Genomic DNA, 20200 nt, shown 5'->3' on the forward strand with positions numbered 1-20200 from the left:
AAGAAGGCTGCTAAACCCACTGTCCCTCCCCGAGTCCAGACTGTGTCCCCCCCACCCCCCGCCTCCAGATTCAACACGAGGGTTCAATCCCCAGATCGCTAAGTCTTGAAAAAAAGTGCCCTTCTATTTTGTCTGTGGCCTACATCAGTTGTCATGGAACTGTTTGTGAATCTTTGTACACAAGTGGACGACGAACTGAAAAATGAAAAGGCTTGGGAACTTTAGTGTCGGATTGGTCCAAGACGGTCTCATCCTCGAACAAACTCTGATCCACTGGAGAAGCTGGTTGAAGTGGCTTACCTCCTCACACTCTGCAGTATTCCAAAATGGCTCCCAGGATAAACACAGGACTTTTTGTCTGGTTCTTTTTTTTTTATTTATTTACCTGTCTTTACTTTTTTTCCCCTTTTTTTTGAGTTTTCACATTTACAGCTGAAGGATATTTAAACCGTTTTCAAAAACATGTTGGCGAACTAGTTCCTCAGATTGACCAATAGCTGCTTCTTTGGTATATTTTAGTGGGTATAGAAGATGAAATATATATATAAATATATTATTGTTGTTTTTGTACATAGCTGATATGTTGTCATTCTTGAGGTATTTTCCGGTCCTAGAAAATGTTTTTACATGTTAGTCTCATATGTTTATTTTTTCTAATCAGAAAAATCATACTAATTAGCTTAATTTTTTGTTTCTCAGACTCATGATCAACCAACAGCACTTGGTCTTTTCTCGCTATGCGATGCCCGGGAGAGAAGCGTTCTGGCGTCTTCGGCTTCAGATGTCTGCCATCATATCAAGATCAAATAAATAGTGCTGTAAATAATTGCAGCAAGGTGCATTCGTGAAGAGGCTCTGCCAGCGCGTCTGTGTTTCCAACGTGTTTCAGTCGGGGTTCATAAGAAATTTTTTTGGACGATGACGTAACTGTTGCTTTTTTCTCCCTGTGCACCAACACAATGCATTGAAAAGAAGCCATTCAGATGTGACTGTAAACGTGGTAACTTTGAGCTTTAATTCAAGGGTTTTAACAAAAATAAAAAACTATATGAACTTTTCAGCTGCTGGAAAGAAATAGGAAAAAAAATACTAGGATTATTTTGTATGACGTGAGACTGTGGATGTAATTTAATGGTCCACTTGTGGATCTTTCTTCAGTTTTATCTTCTCTGAAAATGTGGTACCGACTTCACATGAACAATATTCCACTTGTTTCCCTTGAGAAGCTTTTCAGATTCTTTCACTTTGTGTTTGCGATTCATTATCCATCTGGCCGGAGAAGAACCAAATCAACACTATTTGTTTAGCAGCTTTCGTGCAGCAGGGTGAAGCTCAAAGTGCTTCACAGTCGAATGATGAGCCAAGATTAGGATAAATGAGAATGCTGACAATGAAATACTGTTCCATTAAAATCAGTTTTATAAACTGTGACAATCAAATCTAAAATATACAATAAATACAGTAAATAAAATAGGATAAAAATAACAGTAAATTTTGAACAAAACAGATATGCAATTATTCTAATTATAACGAAACATGAATTATAACACAAAATGCAGCCACATTTATTTTTCTCCATTTCTGTGTTTTCCTATATAAACACTGATAATGACAAACAATTTGTTGCAGTAATTTATTTTCAGATTATTTACTCCCCGGATCAGTTGGTGTCAGTTTGACTCACCACTCTAACCTGAGCTCCCAGAAAGAGGTCTGTGGAGCAATGACGCCATCTACTGGCAGCAATGGAATGGCCATTACCCAGTATGTGATCACATTCGTACATAGCGTGTTTTAAGACACACCTAAAACTACCTAAATAAAGAAACTGAAACTTCAATATACAAAATATTATACCTAAGATACAAGGTGTATTGTGAGGGGGAATCCAATGTGTCCTCATCACAAACTAAAGCCTGCATTTAGGATTCACTGGTTCAAGCCATTACTGGTTCTGGTGAATGAGTTAATGTCAGAACACTATGACACCACTCATATCCACACCCGGGTGTTTGAAAGTGTTCTGACTTTGACAAGATGTCCTCCACACTGTTCTGGAGCGGTTTGACTGTCACACACAACCTTCTCCAGCAGGTGGCGTCCCCCGTTATGGAATTAATTTGTACTTTTCTGAGCCTATTTTCCAATGTTTGTTTTCAACGTTGAGGTCAAATCTCAGTCCTGTATTTAAAGAAACATCAAAATACTTAAAACATACCAAATTTAAATAATGATAAAAAAAAACGGCCACTGACCTCTACAGTGTCAATCGATGGCAACCTGTGATTGTTGGATGTTTAGGTCGTCATCAAGATTACACAAAAACTACGAATGCAACACAACATGCAGGGAACACGGATATCTGAGTTGTGAAGTTTGGTGCAGCCTGGTTGACCTTTCAGGAGCCTTGACTAAATACATGCCTGCAGTTCAGTGTCACGAGAAAACCTGTAAGACATATTTCAACATTTATAAACTCAGACCAGTGTTGGTGCAGTATTCAGGACAGAATAACACAAATTAAATAAATAAATACAGGCTCTGATTCAGGCAGTACAAACAAGTCAGTAACGAAAATACCCAGAGAGTCGTTCCCCCGCAATATCATTGCAAAACATAAACAATGATAGTGCCTACATAACTTTAAAAAGTAATACAATTTATAAAGTACTTTCAGTGGTCCTTTCAGAAATGTCTCTCTCTATATAAACAGGTTTTTCTCATTCAAGGTTCCAGTCGGTGTTTCCTCATCTGAACATACAGGTGTCTGAACTCCTGTGAGGACAGAGCGTGTTGTACTGAAGCAAGTGATGCGGGAGGTGGGAGGGAGAGAGAGATAGGGTGAGTGAGAGAGAGAGAGAGAGAGAGAGAGGGAAGGGAGGGAAGGAGGGAGGGGGGGGGGGGAGAGAGGGAGGGAGGGAGAGAGAGAGAGGGAGGGAGAGCGAGAGAGAGAGAGAGGGAGGGAGGGAGAGGGAGAGACAGAGAGGGAGGGAGGAGAGAGAGAGAGGGAGGAGGGAGGGAGAGAGAGAGGAGGGAGGGAGAGAGAGAGAGTGAGGGGGAGAGAGAGAGAGGGAGCGAAGGAGGAGGGAGAGAGAGAGAAGGAGGGAAGGAGGGAGGGAGAGAGAGAGAGGGAGAGAGAGGGAGAGGGAGAGAAAGAGGGAAGGAGGGAGGGGAGGGAGAGAGAGAGAGGGAGGGAGGGGAGAGAGGGGAGAGAGAGAGAGAGAGAGGGAGAGAGAGAGGAAGAGAGGGAAAGAATGGAGGGAGAGAGAGACGGAGGAGGGAGGGAGGGAGCGAGGGAGAGAGGCGAGAGAGGGAGGTAGAGGGAGAGGGAGAGAGGGAGGGGAAGTAAAAGGAGGCGGGCTCATCCAGAGGAGGCTGCAGTAATTGGTTGATTTATCCGGTCTCTCTCTCTCTCCTCCCCCCCTCACACTCAGTCTCTCTCTCAGTATCCCCTCTCACCCCCCCCCCCCCCCCCTCTCTCGCTCTCTCTCTCTCAGTCTGTCTCTCTCTCTGCCCCCCCCTCCCTTTCACCTGAACACTGGGCTGCAGCTGTTTATTCCCAGTCTGTGGTTTTGAAGTCAACACCAGGTGAGAGGAAGACTTTAAACTGGGTTTGTTTAGTTTAACTTGAGTCTTTACTGGGAGTCACCGGGACTAACTGGGTGGTTCAGGGTCGTTAATGGACCAGAGCCCTCAGCGCTGTTCACTGTAGAGAGAGAGAGAGAACCAGCTGTTTGCTTATACTGGGAGTAATGGCGCAGCTCCTCCTTCCACCTGTTGACCCGCAGCTCAGGTTGGTCGTGGTTTCCGTCGCCATCTCTCCGCTTCGGCTTCGTGTCGCGTCGTAGCGAACACACGAGCGTCAGTGGAACTCGGTCAACGCGACGTTAGCTTCCTGTAGCTTCGAGCTAACGCGCATTCACCTGCTGGTTTCATTCTGTCAGCACCTGTCTCCTCTGAGACTGATTCACTGAATATTATTTTAAATCCTTATTATTATTATTATTATTATTGTTGTAGCTATACATATTCTAATGCCTGCTTATTTAGTTTCCTCTAATTGTTGCTATCATTATCTTATCAAGGTTTTTATCTATAGTGTTTTATGATCTTTATTTTACCAACTTGAGTTTACACTTGTGTGAAACGGGCAACATTAATAAACTAGACTTAGATCTCACTGGGAATGAATCCAGCTCAGTTCAACTTTCACCTTCACTTTCTTCACTTTAGAAAACAACCAGTGTTGTCAAACCTGCTTAAATGAGTGTGTTTGGTTTCTGATATTGTGTTTTGATGTTAAATGTGATGTGTTGTGAAACTTTAAAGCTGCTTCAAAACAGGAAATGACGCGAACAATGTTGAGATGTTATATATGACGCATTGTAAATAAAACGTAATGGTTCAAATTGACCTTTTTTAATATTGAAGTCGGACGCTCTTGTGGTCACTGCTGTAAATTTGCAGTTAAAACATCCCGAGGAGCAAAAAATATTATATAGGATGGATCTGAAGTCTATATATCTTCTTTGAAAGTCAAACAACTCCAAAAAAAACTATTACACAGAAGGAAAAGGCAACCACGGAGACACAAAACAACCACAAAGACACAAAACAACCACAAAGACACAAAACAACTACAGAGACACAAAACAACTACAGAGACACAAAACAACTACAGAGACACATCAGCTCTGGTGTTAGCCATCATCCTCAAAAACTTACAGGAAAAGTTCAGCAAAATGTCAGAGGGAGGTGACCTTCTGACATTTCTGTTTTCACTTTACTGGAAAGGTTCAGGCCCAGAGTTCAGTGCCTGTCTGAAAACATTGAGACCTCCAAGTATGGGGGTCTTTTACATTGACCTCACATCTAATAATCTGCCCCTGATTGAAGTTAAAGTGGCAGCAGAGGTTGAAATGTCAGATGAGGCGCTGAGTTGAGTTTCACTCGAGCTCTGATTTTTAAAGCTGAAGAATCCGTTAGAGTTCAAGCTCTGAAAGGAATCGAAGCCGATGGCGCGTGAGTGATGAGTTGAGCTGGGAAGTGTCGGCAGAAGTGGAAGTCTTCAGATAAATGAGTGCCAGTTGAAGTGTAAAGTGGAAGGGAATGTCCCATGAGGTGTAGTCACTGCACAAAGTTGTGTAGACGCTGAGTGAACAGAGGAAGCTGGGAGTTAAGTGAGTTCAAATTATAAGAGAGGAGTTGAGATGTCAGTTAATGACTGAAAGCAGATTCCCTCCGAGTTCCCACTGAGGATTTAGTGAAGGTTGAATCCTCCTGTTGATACTGACAGGACCACATTGTCATGTGTTTACAGCGCGACAGATACAAACACAACCCGCACCTTGAGGTGAATCAGTAACAGGAGCGTGAACCCTCCTGCAGAGAGAGTGTGTAAAACCTGCTGCAGCAATGAGGGACCGATCTCAGGGTTTAGTTTAATCTACAGTTGATAAACGACACCTCTGCGATGACGTGAGACCAGCACAGTCCTCGGGGTGAATCAGGAACAAGCCATACAGATCACTTTGGTTTCTTTGTGTACAGCTTCCTCATGCTAATGGCTACAGTTTCACGGTGGCTGGTCTGGTTGGTTGAGGACGCTCGGGCCCTTTTCACTCTGCCTGGTCATGCTGGAACACCTCAGCCCTCCTCTCACAGGCAGTTAATAGTTCAAAGTGATCAGGGCCCTGCGTCGTGCTCGGTGAAGCCTCTTTCCACAAACACAGCATTCAGTCCCTGTTGTCCCCCATCGCGCCGTCCTCTGCAGGAGACTCGGCAGACTTGCTGGTCTTGTTTTGTTCTCTTCGGGGGAATGACCCGTATTTCGTGCTACTGTGTTTCCCTTTCCACCCAGCGTGAATCATGTGAGGTGTGGCTGCCACTCACCAGGGGCCGATCCGTGCACTGTGGCTAATAGCATACCATGAAGCTCAGAAACAGGCCTTTAAAGAAAGTTATATGACACCAGGCCCCCGGGGGAAACGTGCGATGCAAATGGTAATGTTAAGGTGTTTAGTTGCTGTTTGTTGACATGTTGAGCAGGTGTCTACGTCTTTAATGTAACATATGGTAGACTTAAGAACTCTCATGTGTATAGATAAATACTTTTTTATATATATATTATGTATAAATAAGCATAGACTATTTATATTTAACTTGTGTTGTTATACTTTTTATATTTATAAAGTTTCTGCCATTTCTATCTCCAAATGCAGAAATCAAGGAGAGTAATTGGAAATATGTGATTTCTTTGGAGCAGTACTTTAATATAAACTGTGTGATTCTACTTCAATAACTTTGTTTTACAAGAGGACAGTTTTTAAACAAAACAAATATTTGCACAAATAACTGATAATTCATGTCCTCCCCCCCCCCCCCCCCCCCCCCAGTTTGTTTGTTTTTTTAGGTTTGTCAGCAGGATTATACAAAAATTGATTTCTGCAGAAATTGTTGGTTTAAATCCCTTTCTTTATAGCATTTTTTTAGTTTTTATTCTTTACAGACCTATTAATTGGACTGATTTCTATGAGTGTGTCCACTTTGTTGGTGCTTGATTGACTTTAAGGTGACTTGTTGGCCTTGGCAGAGGTACTGAGTGACCTTGGAGTTGTAAATGTGCTGCACTGATCCCCTCACTTCCCTTTAAGACCACCAGCTGATTTAAGTCTTCACTTGTCCTCTGGAATATCCTGATGGAATTGGCACCAGTTTTGGTTTCAGACCTTCACGGTTCTCACAGAATGATTCTTTCACGACCTCTGTGAACGTCTCTTGGATGTGATAGAATTTGGTGCAGGCTTTCATGTCTCCCTCGGCAGGAATTGTTATTACTTTAATGATGCCTTTACCGGACTCTGATCCCTAAAATACATAGTGATTTAATCTGGCAGCCTAAACGGAAAAAGCATAATAAACACTGATCCTCCAAGAGCCATAACAAGATGTCAGGTGCTCTCACGTTATTTATTGTGAATACATTGGTTAATTCAAGGTACAACTCCTGCAGACACTGATGTTCATGTTGCTACTCCGGCTCTGCAGCAGCAGTGTGATTGTGTGTCACACAGGTGAGCCAGAGGCGTGAGCCACAGCTCCCGTGGGAGTTTGTGTCACAACCTTTTCTCTAGTCAAACAGTCATGTGTGTTTTAGGCGTGTCTTTGAACAACTGCTGCTTTTATTGTAAAACTCAATCTGCTTTGAAAAGGGTGAATATCATTTGAATGCAGTTTGTCCACTTTTTAGCCATTGGGGATTATTTCCCATTTCTTTGTAGGTTTCAACATTTTCCTACTTTGCATTGTTGGCGTATATTTGTTCAGGGGGGGGTTTCTGTTTTCCTCTTCCTGTCTGGTTTTACCACAAACGTTGCTGCTGCAGCTGAATCAGGTGGATGCCTCTGTATACAAGTCCCTCAAGGGCCCGTTAGCATGTGCACAGACACTTCCACAGAGAGCAAGGTCAGTGTGGAGCACTGTGCCTCAACTGGGGCAGACTCTGATGGACGTGGCACCAAATTCAATCAGACGGATAAAAGCATCAATGGCCGTCGTTTTCTGCAAGTTTCCTCTTTTGTTTTTCATCGACCGGTTTAGTAGGATTTTCCAGTGTCAGAAGGAAACTGTGGAAGATACCAAGTCAAAACACGGTGACTCATTCTCAGACACAGTGGAGGAGATGATTGGCTTCTAAAGCCGTGAGAAGACAGAGACACAAGGAACACTTTAATTAAAAGCCACATTTAAAAGGATTAGTCAGTCTGAGGGTTATAATGGAGTCTGTCAGCATTTTCACAGATGAGTATCTCCAAAGTCCAGGGGAAGATACCGAGTAGATAAGAGCTTCGCCACATTCATCTCAGGTTACATCTTTTGCATATACAGGGATCAACAATTCCTCTTCTCAAAGAGCTAATTAAATTGTGTATCTGTTAAAATGCATAATTGTTGTCATAGTATAGCGTCTGTGCTCTGCAGCCTGAGAGCTGGTCTGACCTGAGCTGTGCTGTCACGTTTTGACAAACCAGTTCCCTCTCCACAGTTGAGTTTAGCAGCAGCCTTCTGTTTGGCTTCAGCATTACTCAACATGTTGTTGACTCATTGTCCTCTCCTCTTCAGCAGGTAGCTTCACTGTTTGAGGATTTAAGAGTCAGCAACGTGGGGCTTTAGGCAACTTAATAAAGGTAAGTTTGTTCCATTTTCTCTGGAAGAAGTCAGTCTCTTGTAGCACAGAGTTATCTTCTGTGTATGGACCGAAAGTTCTTTTAGTTTATGTTATACACACTAATGCAGCTTCATGAATTGCTTTATTGTGTTTTTAATAATATAAACTTCACACATGTTTGCTGCAGATTGTCATGGTGGCTTCATGTTTTAGAAAAATGTCTCTGTATCTCTGCATCTCCTAAAATGATTCTGTGTAGAATGAAAAGTCAATTTATTTGTGTAGCACATTTCATACAAAGACAAAGACACTAAAACGTTTATTTAAAGGAGACATTTAATACTTTTTCAGCTTTTCCCTTTCCTCTGGTTTATTCTATAAGTTTCATTTGCACATATGTGAACGGGGTGCAAAGTTAAAAAGCCCAAAGGGAGCTCACTTGTAAGAAGTCCAGCCAAAACTTCCAGGGTCGTCTTTGCTCACTCACAAAATATATATATATGTTCCTGCCTCTGTCACTCAAAGACACTTTGTTGTTCTCTCTCTCTCTCTCTCTCTCTCTCTCTCTCTCAGTGCTGATGAATGTGTCTCTACCTCGGCCTCCGATGGCCACGCCGCCAACTTCCTTAGTCCAGGCATGACTGTCACCCCCAAAAAATCCAGTCCTCAGCCTGCTTCCTCTTCTCACAGCACAAGTGCCAGGTTGGTAAATGTGTATTTTAAGACTTTATTTCCATCATCTTCACAATATGAGTCACGTTAACGTTACAACCGACAATGTCTGAGTTTAGTTTTTCCTCGGACATGAAACTGTTTCCAGGTCTGTTCTTGGCCTGAGAGACGCGTCGTATAAAATCTGATTTATTTATATACAACGTTTTTCCTTGTGATATCTTGTTGCTTTTTGCTCTGTTGTACAAACCCTCCTAGATACTTATCATTTTCATGCTTTTCTTCATTTATAGTTTTATTATTTATAACTTATTGAACCTTGCTCAAGAAAAGTGGCTGCAAAGGGCAATTCTGAGTTTTGGCTTAAAAAATATTTAAAGATCCAATAACAGAGCCGATGACTATAATCTTATTTATTTTTTGTGATGGAGACACAAACAGCCTAAAACTTGGCATGAGATAGTCATCATCATTCATCCACGTCTAATGGAAGCTCCACTCTTGAATGAAGCAATGATACCGAAGGCCCACAGCAATCTCTGGTTGTCTGGGCAAATGTTTTAGCGCTGACATCACATTTTCATTTACCTGCTGAACCTTATCTCATCACATACCAACCAGATCTGATCCAGTGCAGATGGACGACGTGGACGGCCTCCGGGCGAAGCCTCTCTTCCTCTCAGAGGACTCGCTGTCACTGGCTTCCTCCTTTGCTGAACCCATCAACCTAGAAGGTCGGCTGGGCGCAGGGATGAGGAGCTGCTGAAAGCTCCTTGTAGCTTTGTCACAACAGCAGGATTTAACTAAACAGCTCAATGAAGTTTGAATTTGGCTGTGTGACTATTTTTGTGAGGTTTAATCCTCTCTTATTATGTGACATTTCACAAAGACACATGTTTGTTCACTTTGTTTATGACACCAGCGAATGCTCCTCAAAGTTTTACCTGATAAAATCTGCAGTTTAGTGTGTGTAATGCTGCAGTGTCATTATTGTTATAACTTTGTTTGTAATAGTTCAATTCCCCTTTTAAGAGCAGCTATAATAGATTTTATTTTTGTTGGCTTGAACTTTCCTGTGTTTTCATAAGAAGACCATCGAGCACAAACCCTGTTTTGGTGATATACGTGTGACCGTGGCCGTCTATGCTCTCAGATTCCCATTATGCTCGGCTGCGAAGTGATCTTGAGTTCGATGCCCAGAACCTGGAGGCGGAGTCCTGGAGTGTGGCTGTGGATCAGAACTACCTGAAGGCCCTGAACAAAGAGGCTGTTAATAGACAGGATGTCATCTATGGTAGGAAGAACCAGCTCAGTCTCAGCTTAACTAAACTGAATTTGATTTACCTCTATCAAAGAGGGTTTTATTTGCACCTCTCTTCTGGTTTCGTTTGTCAGCAGGATTTCCCCAAAACTACAGATTTTATTTTTTTTGTATGAAATATATTCACCCCAAGTCCAAAAGTAAAATTAGATTTTTATATCGTCTCAGAAAGCATGTGTTAATCTGACAGAAGTTTCTCACGAGAGTCAATCCACCGGAAAAGATGAATCTTGTATCACCGACTGCAGAGTTCAGTGTAATTGTTCTGTTTAAGCAGTTGGTTAAGTCTGTAATTATGGCGATGAATGATGCTTTCCAAATGTCAGCGGGCCATTTGATTGAAAATACAAATGCTATGATAATAAGTGGCGCCAGCAATTTGGTTCTGTCTAACGTGTCATGTTCACCTGAGATTATTGTGTGTTTTCCAGCTTTGATTTAGCTTTGTTTACAAAAGTTGTTGCCCTGGAACCCAGATAAGTGTTCCCACAAGTGTCAGGCACTCGACACAGACTGTTTTCAGACTGGTTTTCCTCTTTATCAATTCCCTAGAGTTGATGCAGACGGAGATGCACCATGTGCGCAACTTAAAGATCCTCCTGTACGTCTACATGCACGAGCTGAGGCAGTCCCACCTGATCGATGAAGCCAGACTTGAGTGGCTCTTCCCCGGAGTGGAAAGCCTCCTCGGTCTCCATCAGCACTTCCTCAATTGCCTCAAAGTTCATCAAAGTCAAAGTCAGGAGGAAGGCAGCGCCAACAGCTACCAGTTCACACAGCTGGGGGACATCCTCATCTCACAAGTAAGTCACGGTAACATTAAAGATTAAGGAAACTCCCCAATGAACATCGTTAGAGAGGATGTTGCAAAGATCCGACGTGCAGCTCTGACATCGTTAATATTGTGACGCACACAAAGGTCTGAGAAAGGGTTCGACAATTATCAAAGATCTATGCTTTATTGAGGGAATAAATGATTGTGTTTATGATACACACTTGTTTCTCCTGCTTAGCACATCTCTCTCTTTTCTTTCCTCCGACTCGCACCACCCTCGTCACTCACTTTGTTTGTGCTGACTGAGTCTGCTCATGTTCATAGGAATGGCGGGTATGTCTGAGACGCTCTGTAAGGGACTCCAGAGGGGGGGTGGGGGGGTTTATGGTCCATAAGCCCAGGAACGATGCTGTGTCGCAGGCATCACATTCCTAGAGAAGCATTTTCCCCCTGTAGTCAATATCCTGAAGCCTCTCTTCAAATGACGTGAAGTTCTGCAGCGTGCCAGATATATCTTGTGTTTGAATCTGATCCTGGATCTCTTGATTTTTCTGTATCTAGAAGAAACTTCAGTGCATTATTGTGACTTTTTAACTGAATAATTTTTGCGATAGTTTTCAGATCCACTGGGAGATGGGATGATGGAGTGTTACAGTGTTTTCTGCAGCCATCAAAAAGAAGGCATCAGCTATTTTAAAGAGCAGCTGCAAAACAACAAGAAGCTGCAGGTTCTTATCAGGGTAAGAATCTAGTTTCTTTGCATGGACGTGTTACCCTTCAAGACACAGGGAGGCAAAATCTGCATGTGTTGAACATCAGTGTAATGTTTACGAGGTACGACAAACAACCGGGATAATATCCACCTACAAAACTAGTTGGTGATGCTTACAGCAAATAAAGAAGAGAGCAGAATAGTCCTAAGTGCTACATGAATACTTTTCTTATTTCTTTCTTACAGAAATTACGTCAACTTCCTCTCGTTCGAAGGTTGGGGATCCCTGAATGTTTTCTATTGGTGACTCAACGCATCACAAAGTATCCCGTCCTGGTGGAGAGGATCATACAGAACACTGAAGGTAAAATCTCCCCACTCATCCACATTCTTTGTCGTTATTCAGACTGTTACATATTGAAAATTACTGCAGTCCAATTGGCCTCCTTCTGCTGCATATCAAATTCTGGTTGAAACAGTCCCTAACATGATAAAATATATTTCCTTCTCCTTGCAGCTGACACAGAAGAGTACAAGTCTCTGGTGCAAGGTTTAGTGCGAATCAAAGACACCATCTTCCAGGTGGACGCTCAGGTGAGTGAATACGAGAAAGCTGCTCGTCTGAGGGACATCATCCAGCGTCTGGAGGCAAAGTCTCACGGTCGACAGAAGGACGGGAAGCTGCTCCGCAGAGAGGATCTGATCCAGGGAGGCCGGACGCTGCTGCACGAAGGCACCATCACCTGGAAGATCTCCGGCAGGCAGAAAGGTCGGTGGAGAGATTCTTGACTTTGTGTTGCAATCGATGACCATTTATTTATCAAGGGTTTTGTTACTTTTGTCTAGACTGCATGAAAATATAAAGTTTATTTCAAGTTGGAGAATTTTGTTTAGTAAATTAGATTATTGCAAAATCACAAATTGTATATTTAAGCTGCAACTTTTTGAAATAACATAATTATGAAATCTCTCCTATAGACTTTAGTGCTGAAAATTTTCTTTATTTCCTTTCTCATGAAGATTTATTTATTAAATCATCACATGTTTCTTCTTCAGACAGAACATCTTTAACTTGTCATCTTAAATTGCAGTGATGAGTTAGTGCTGTGATGAAACTTTGAGGAATCATCCAGTGGTTGACAGCTCAGTGGATTTACTGCAGTGTTACTGGGTTGACAGGTGTCCTTGTTGTCTAGTAGAATGCTCAATGGGCCAAACTGCCTTTGTGAAAGCAGAAGGGTTGACAGAACCAGTTGTGTAGCTGCATATTTTTATATAATTGCTAAAGATGAACAATCGCACAAAATATTAAACGTCAGACGTGTCTCTGTTTCATGTTGCTCTGCAACTTGAGTCAGAACATCAAGCAGTTGTGTTGTTTGGATAATAAGAGTCTCTAATCGTCCCCTGCAGAGATCCATGCTGTGCTGCTGTCAGACGTGCTCCTCCTCTTACAAGAGAAAGATCAGAAGCTTCTGTTTGCTGCTGTGGTGAGCTCCGTCAAAACATATCTAAATATCTATATCAAACATTTATACAGATGTTTATTTGTTTTATAGTCCCCCACCCTCTTGTACAGTTTTTAGAGGGGTTCTGGATTCAGGTTGTCCAAACGTCCCATTCTTGAAAACACAATATCTCAGTAGTGTCACGAGGGAATTTCTGCACAGTTTTGCACAAACGTTCACTTGGACTCTGAGATAAGCTGATTTAGATTTTGGGGGTCAAAGATCACAGTCCCACATGCTTCACAAAACATGTTTTGGACCATAACTTGAAGAATAAATTACATTTACAGGCAAATGTGAAATGTGAAAGTTTGATTTCTCTGCAAAAACACTTCTCTGGTCATTATTTAAAACCATAACTGAGGAGCACAAGGGGACAGTGTGTGAACATATTTCCTGCAACTTGTCCGGTTGGTGGATGCGAACAGTCGTGAGGTGGTAATTCTTTTTAATAATGTGTCTGAGCTCCCGGACATACCATGATGCTCTATAAATAACTACTTATTGTTCAAAGTTGATAATCTTTTAATCGCGAATGACGATGATTGTTTTGAATATTAACCTCTTCTCTGTCGTTGTGACTCATGCAGGACAACAAACCCTCGGTGATCTCCCTTCAGGGGCTGATCATCAGGGAAGTGGCCCAGGACGACAAAGCCATGTTCCTGATCTGTGCCTGCACCTCCAGCCTGCCAGAGATGTACGAGATCCACACGCGCTCCAGAGAGGAACGCATCGCCTGGATGTCGCTCATACGTGAAGCTGTGGAACAGTAAGCTGAGAGATTCTGGGCAGAGGAGAGCAGCCTGAGATTTATTGGGGAAACAGAACTCTTTCTTGTAAACGATTGATGGAACAGTTGCAGTACAGCTAACAATAGAAGAATAAAATAACTGCATCACACGCTGTTCAAATAGTAAGTCGCTGAGATTCCTCTGACCTCATCACTGAGGCTCTAGCAGTCATTCGAAGCAAAAGCTTTATGTTATGAGATATTTTTAATTTTGAAAACGAAATGTGATTTTGATCTGTACTCATTTCAAGCCAAAATGTCAGATTTATCAAATTTTCTTCTTAAAAATGTCATTGAAAAAGGTTTTACACAAACTGAGTGTGTATGAGATTAATTTTGCCCAACATCAAAAGTCAGGGTCTTTATTATAAATACATTTTAAAGATATATATATATTCATGTATTCATAGAAGACAATACTGAGTCAAATGTCTGTGTTGTCCAGGTATCCACAAGAGGAGCAGCATCGGGAACTGATCGCTAAACTGCGGCATTGTCAAGGTGAGACGGAGAGATTCTTGAACCCTTAATAAATCACACATGAAAAACTGTCACCATCTTATTTTTCAAATGATGCTTTGTGGTGGTAGTTTATTCTCTGGGGAGTAGTTTAGGAAAAAGTTGTCAAAATAACAATTAATAATTATTATGAAGTTATTCTGAATGGTTCTGTGTTTTCATGTGTGTGAAAGATTGATTGAAGAAATGTTAGATTGGGTCAGTGTCACAAACCTGATCATATCTATTTGTTGACTCAGAAAGGAAAAGAAAATTACAATGCACCGATAGCTTTTTTGTTTTATAATCCTTCATATGTTGTTTTTTGTACCAGCGGCTGCTTTTATTTCTGTATTTCCATCCCATTTATTTAATCAATGTTTATTTCACACTGTCGCTGTGTAGATGCTCTGAAGGAGTGGGATGATCAGATAATACAGAGTCTGACAGGGAAGCAGCAGATCTTTGCTGCTCTCTATGAGAGAGTGATGGAGCAGGAAACGCCACACAAAGGCCTGCTGCTCCGTGGAGATGCTACCGACCTGCAGCAGGGGGAGATGCTCCTCAAAGGAGCCATTGATGAGGGTAAGGCAGAGACAGTAGCTCCCACTCAAGTTGGTTTTGTTTGTTATGGCTGTAACAATGAGTCAGTTTTCAGTATCTGGTGTTTTTGCATTGAGAAGCCGTGAAACCCTGACTTAGAGTGAAATGTTCTCACGTCTGTTGTTCCTCCTCCATCCAGTCGTGACTCAGAGCCCTGACGACCTCTTTAGAAGAAGAGATTAAGGAGCTTTTTCTTTTGTCTTGCAGTGGAAAACCTGCAGATCCTGCTCTGCTCAGGAATAAAAGACCCAGATCCTCCAGTGGACGACAGTGAGCTGCAGGGAGGGAGGCTGAGACGGGCCGAGACCTTTGCAGCCGGCGACGGCGACTCCTATGCAAACACCATGAACAGTGCGTTGCATTATGTTCTAATATTAATATTAATGAACGGATAACAAAGCTAAACTTACAAACGTTTGCTTGTCCACACTCTAATATCCTGCTGAGTTATTTGCATGAACTGTGAAGAAATCAGATCTAAGTCTTACCCGATTAATATTTGACAGACTAATAAAATATTATTTATACAATACTTTAAGATCCCCCGCTGTTTTTTAAAACTTTCTTAAATATCATAGTAATTCTTACAACGTACTGATTGGTCCAATTTAATGAAATCAAAATCTTAATACATCAAGGTAAACTCAATTTGTTCCATATGAGAGAGCTGTTATTTATTAAGTATTTTATAAACAATCGTCGGCCAAAATGAAGAAAATACATAGATGTTGTGATTGAGTTGTTGTGACTCTCGATGTGTGTGCTTGTCCTCAGGCGGGGATGAGGCTGAGAGGCCGGGCAGCAGCGAGGGCAGTGTCCCGTACATCAGTCGCAGCAGCAGCAATCCTCAGCTCCAGGAAACCTTCTGCTCTGAAGGCGTGGAACAATCTGTGAGTGAGACAAGAGTGAGCCATCTCAACCAGGCCTCCATCTGGTGATTTAAAAAATAAAGGAAGTATTTATGTTTCCTGTTTTAATTTCCTTCAAGGCTGATGACGACATACTCCCTGAGCCAGACCTGAATCCAGCCTCCAGTCACTTCCCTGAGGCAGAGGTGACTCTTCTAGTACTTTTATTAGAAACTTATTTTGGGTCTGTACTCATACTGATGTGTGTCACTTACTTTCCTCTTTAGGTGTGTGACAGGGTCATCATGCTTGCACAGATGCTCCACAGCCTACAGGTAACGCGCTGCTAAGACATCAGGCTTGGCTTTATGAAGTTTGCATTAATGAAAAGAACATCCCAAGTTTCTTATGCTTTGATTTTATTCAATCTTCAGGCAATCGTAGCCCAGCAGACCAGCCAGCTCGAGCTGCAGCGCGTTTTCCTGTCCAACAGCCAGCAGCCCACTCGCCATTACAGCAACGTGCTGCTCGAGCGGGAGAAGCAGCGCAACATGGAGAAGCAGAGGGAGGAACTCGCCAACCTGCACAAGCTGCAGGCGCAGCACCGGGAGGAGCAGCAGCGCTGGGAGAAGGACAAGGAGCGGCAGAGGATTCAGGTGGAGGCCCTGGAGGCTCAGCTGCAGCAGAGGGAGGAGGAGTGCAGCAAGTTGGAGGAGAAGCTGAGCGGGGAGAAGGGCGAGCTGGAGAGGCAGTGGGAGAACTACCAGCAGGACCTGGAGAGGCTGAGGGAGTCGACGCAATCGGTGGAGAAGGAGCGCGAGCGCCTGACGCAGGAGAGGGAGCGTCTGGAGCAGCTCCAGGAGAAGTTCAAGTCCAAATTAATGCAGCTTCCAACCTCAGGACACTATGAGGATCCGGCACAAGTAAGGAATCAGATTCTCTGAATATTTATCTATATAATTGTGTTATTGTGTTATTTAACACAATAAAATGTGAGATTAGTTCACTTATTCATTTTCCTCTTTCTCTCACACACCAGAGTCTCTACAGTTTCCCATCATTCAGGAGCATCGTGAACGGAGGTGGGCGTGTGAACCTGACTCCAAAGCACAGCATCTTGCTCGTCTCCAATCCCATGGAAGCTCCTCCAAAGGTTCCACCACGCAGAGAGAGCATCCACCACCAGGCGGCCAAATCCGAGCTGCCCCACCACCTGATCAGCACCACCAACCAGGTGCTCAAACCCCCGGCCATGCAGCAGCAGATCCCCACCAAGCTGGCCGCTCTGTCCAAGGGGAAGGACAAGGGCTCCAAGAGCAAAGGGTCTCACCAGAGAACACACAGTGCAGGTCAACGTTATGTCTTTGTTTCTCAGTTCAAGCATCAAGTTTACTTCCGACACTTCTGCATTGTTTTCATATTTCTAATGTTCTTCAGAAAAATCTGGTCTTTACCATTTATCCATTTAACTTGTTGTGATAAGGCAATCTAGAGAAAAGACTTAACGTCTCAGCTATCCTTTATCAGCAGTGGAGTAGTGGCCCGGCTGTAAGCTCAGATTTTGTTTGTTCTTTCAGTAACATAATCACATGCAATTCTGAAACCGCGCCAAACAAAGTATCCCCAATAAAACAGGAAATGAATCAAACTTGTCTTTCTCCATCTCCAGCCTCTATAGATGTGAGCCAGCTGCTGCCCATCCGAGTGGCGGGGAAAGAAGGAGGCAGCATGAGAGCCCAGAGGAACGCCAGCCCTCAGAGAATCTACCAATCGGGTACAGACCATAAGAGAGACGGCCACTCACCAGTTCTCTGTCGTAACATCAGCCAAGATTTCATTATCTCTTTTGTGTTTTTGACTTCCACAAACAAACAAACAACAACCATAACACACTTCATGCAGGTGGCTCACAAATTACAACTGCAGCCGCGCTTACTTTCCCTGCCTCTAGGTGGCAGCATCAACACTTCTACACGTGCAGGTCGTTTCCTCTTGTACGTGGTTCGATGTGTTCAGTAAACAGCTGGTTAGCGACTGAACAGCTCCACCTTGTGGGGGATATGATTGGTTCTTGCATTATGAATATTATTTTAAAGACATTTCATCATGTTACACTCGTCTTAACTCAAGCTGCTTCACAATGTAATTATCACAGAGGCTTTTTTTCTCATGTATCTCATGTTTCATTATTTTCTTTTGAAAGCGGAGATGCTCAGCTGGTGTTTCCTGTGATAATGATAGTGATAATAAACACGTTGCCTCTCAGGCGTCTACCGCAGCTCTTCTCATTAACTGTGTTCCTTGTTCCCTCAGACATCTTCAAACCTCCGGGATCTGCCCACAGTGTGAAGATGTCTCCGCCGTTCAGCACACACAAGAAGAGCAGCAGCGACGGTCCTCCACCAGCACCACCTCCTTTCCCCAAAGAGGTTCTTGAAGCAGGCAAAGAGAAGGTGATCTTCCTTTAAACACAAACCACAGACTGGGGGGGGGAAAGATCATGGAAAGAGTGATGTGAGCTGTGAAAAGAGACTTTGTGTGACTTCAGGATCCCACATGTGACCAGTATGAAGAGACCAGTCACTGGTACTTCATCACTGGAAACCAGAAGAATCAGCTGAACATTTGAAAAAAGAAAGAATATGGACATGGTTTATTGAGGGGGGGAAAAAGAGGCCCAGTTGTACATTCAGGAACAAGAATATTTTATGATTTTTATTTTTTTTTATGATGTTGCTGAAACCTTCCTGAGTATCTTTTTATCATTTTTTATTTTAAATGAAAGTAGGTTGGCTGTAACCTTTTAGCACTCGTGTCTTAACTTATACGCTTTTCTTTTTAATTTAATGAATGATGAATATGTTGTGAAGAAGCTATGGACTCAATAAGTTTACATCTGTTTAGATCTGCCAAGCACAACGTTTTGTATCAGAAAGAATCAAATCCCATTGAAGTGAGCTGGTAAAGTAACAGGGTTTGTGTAAGAAGCTGGAGTCTGGTTGTAAAGTTACACTTTGTATAAATGATGAGAAGCGAAGGAGAAGTTGTCGTTTTTCCGTGGAGGCTGTTTGTGTGTTTGTCTCCTTGTTGGAAACATTGGTTCACAACCAGACGACTGTCAAAGGTTCAGTGTGTAAGATTTAGATGAAAGGGATCTATGGTAGAAATTCAATATCTATTTGTAATCTAAATTATACAAATTGTTGTTTTCTTCACCCTAGAATGGATCCTTTATATTTTAATACTTTATATTTACATCAGGAGCGGGTCCTCTCTCAAGGGCCTCCATGTTTGTTTTTCACATTAGCACAAATTGGACAAACTAACACCTTTTGGGTTTTTTATGACAATTGAAGGCTTCCACAGGTTCTTTCATGTGTGGAAGGGGAGGGGTAGGTGAGGGGTATCCAGCTGCAATATTCAACTTCACCAATAGGTGTCACTAAGTTCTACACACTGAACCTTTAAACAATGTCCGGACATCATTTAACATGAACTTTGTTGATTCTTTTCTGTGGTCGACGCACTGACCACTGTCTCCTCATCGTGTTACACATCTCCCAAATCCCAACTAACAACACAGAATAAAACGATGAGGACTTTACAATCTCGAGTGTTGTTGTTGATTTACTTTGTGTGGCTGAAGAAAACCTGACATTTGTTAATTTATTTACAAACCCAGGTTTTTTTTAAGTCTGCATTAAACAGGTGATGCCCATGTGATCTGTGTGTGTAGCCATGAACTTCATACTGTGAAAAAAACATCTTCCAAAATGGGGCTGCGACAAAAAATTCAGAACAGAAATAGAAGAAGAAGCGTAACCACACAACTCGACTGAAGTTTCTCTGTGGAGTTGTTGACCTCTAGTTGCATTGTGCATGTTGAAAGTCTTATTACCCATAGTGCACCATTATCCCACCTATCAATAGGTTGTTGGAAGACGCCAAATTTAGCTGCAAAGGCCTTTACTTCTAATTCTTTTATAATTTGTATAATTGGCCATATTTGACTTTGCATGTGAGAGAGTAGGTGTGATTAATACCAGGTGCTTAACACGCACCTTAAACATTGAGACATTTAGTAAAACTCCCATCAAACACTGCTGGTGCTCAGAGACAGGTTATCACCCCCAGGCCTCCCTAACTGCCTAATGACTCTATTTCTGCTGTCAGAAAACTTCAACCTCAAAATCCCTTTAATTTAACTCTGGTGTTTAAGCATCGCTGGACTTCAGGAGAGGAAATCTGAGCAGGACAAAGGTACAAACATGGCTCCAGGCGGTTTGATGGTGAGTAGAGTCTG

At 42.5% G+C, this 20200-nt stretch overlaps 1 protein-coding gene across 5 annotated transcripts; it reads left to right on the forward strand.

Moving 5' to 3' along the window:
* Positions 1 to 3496: 3496 nt before the first annotated feature.
* On the forward strand, positions 3497 to 19504 carry arhgef18a (rho/rac guanine nucleotide exchange factor (GEF) 18a). 5 transcript variants are annotated; one of them, XM_053437241.1, is made up of 21 exons: positions 3497 to 3588; positions 8122 to 8186; positions 8741 to 8869; positions 9461 to 9573; positions 9993 to 10133; positions 10713 to 10963; positions 11550 to 11675; positions 11894 to 12011; positions 12165 to 12416; positions 13061 to 13137; positions 13746 to 13927; positions 14394 to 14449; positions 14852 to 15031; positions 15257 to 15400; positions 15824 to 15939; positions 16038 to 16103; positions 16185 to 16232; positions 16332 to 16820; positions 16937 to 17246; positions 17567 to 17671; positions 18211 to 19504. In XM_053437241.1, exons 3-21 carry the CDS (start codon positions 8805 to 8807, stop codon positions 18363 to 18365), a joined length of 2994 nt encoding a protein of 997 aa, XP_053293216.1. In that variant the 5' UTR covers positions 3497 to 3588; positions 8122 to 8186; positions 8741 to 8804; the 3' UTR covers positions 18366 to 19504. The 5 variants fall into 5 exon arrangements, with proteins under 5 accessions (XP_053293216.1, XP_053293217.1, XP_053293219.1 ...); XM_053437242.1 differs by having other exon boundaries at positions 3518 to 3588; positions 8125 to 8186; XM_053437244.1 differs by lacking the exon at positions 3497 to 3588 and adding an exon at positions 3620 to 3793.
* Positions 19505 to 20200: the final 696 nt, after the last annotated feature.

Source organism: Pleuronectes platessa, chromosome 13, assembly GCF_947347685.1.
Source record: "Pleuronectes platessa chromosome 13, fPlePla1.1, whole genome shotgun sequence".
Lineage (NCBI taxonomy): Eukaryota > Metazoa > Chordata > Actinopteri > Pleuronectiformes > Pleuronectidae > Pleuronectes > Pleuronectes platessa.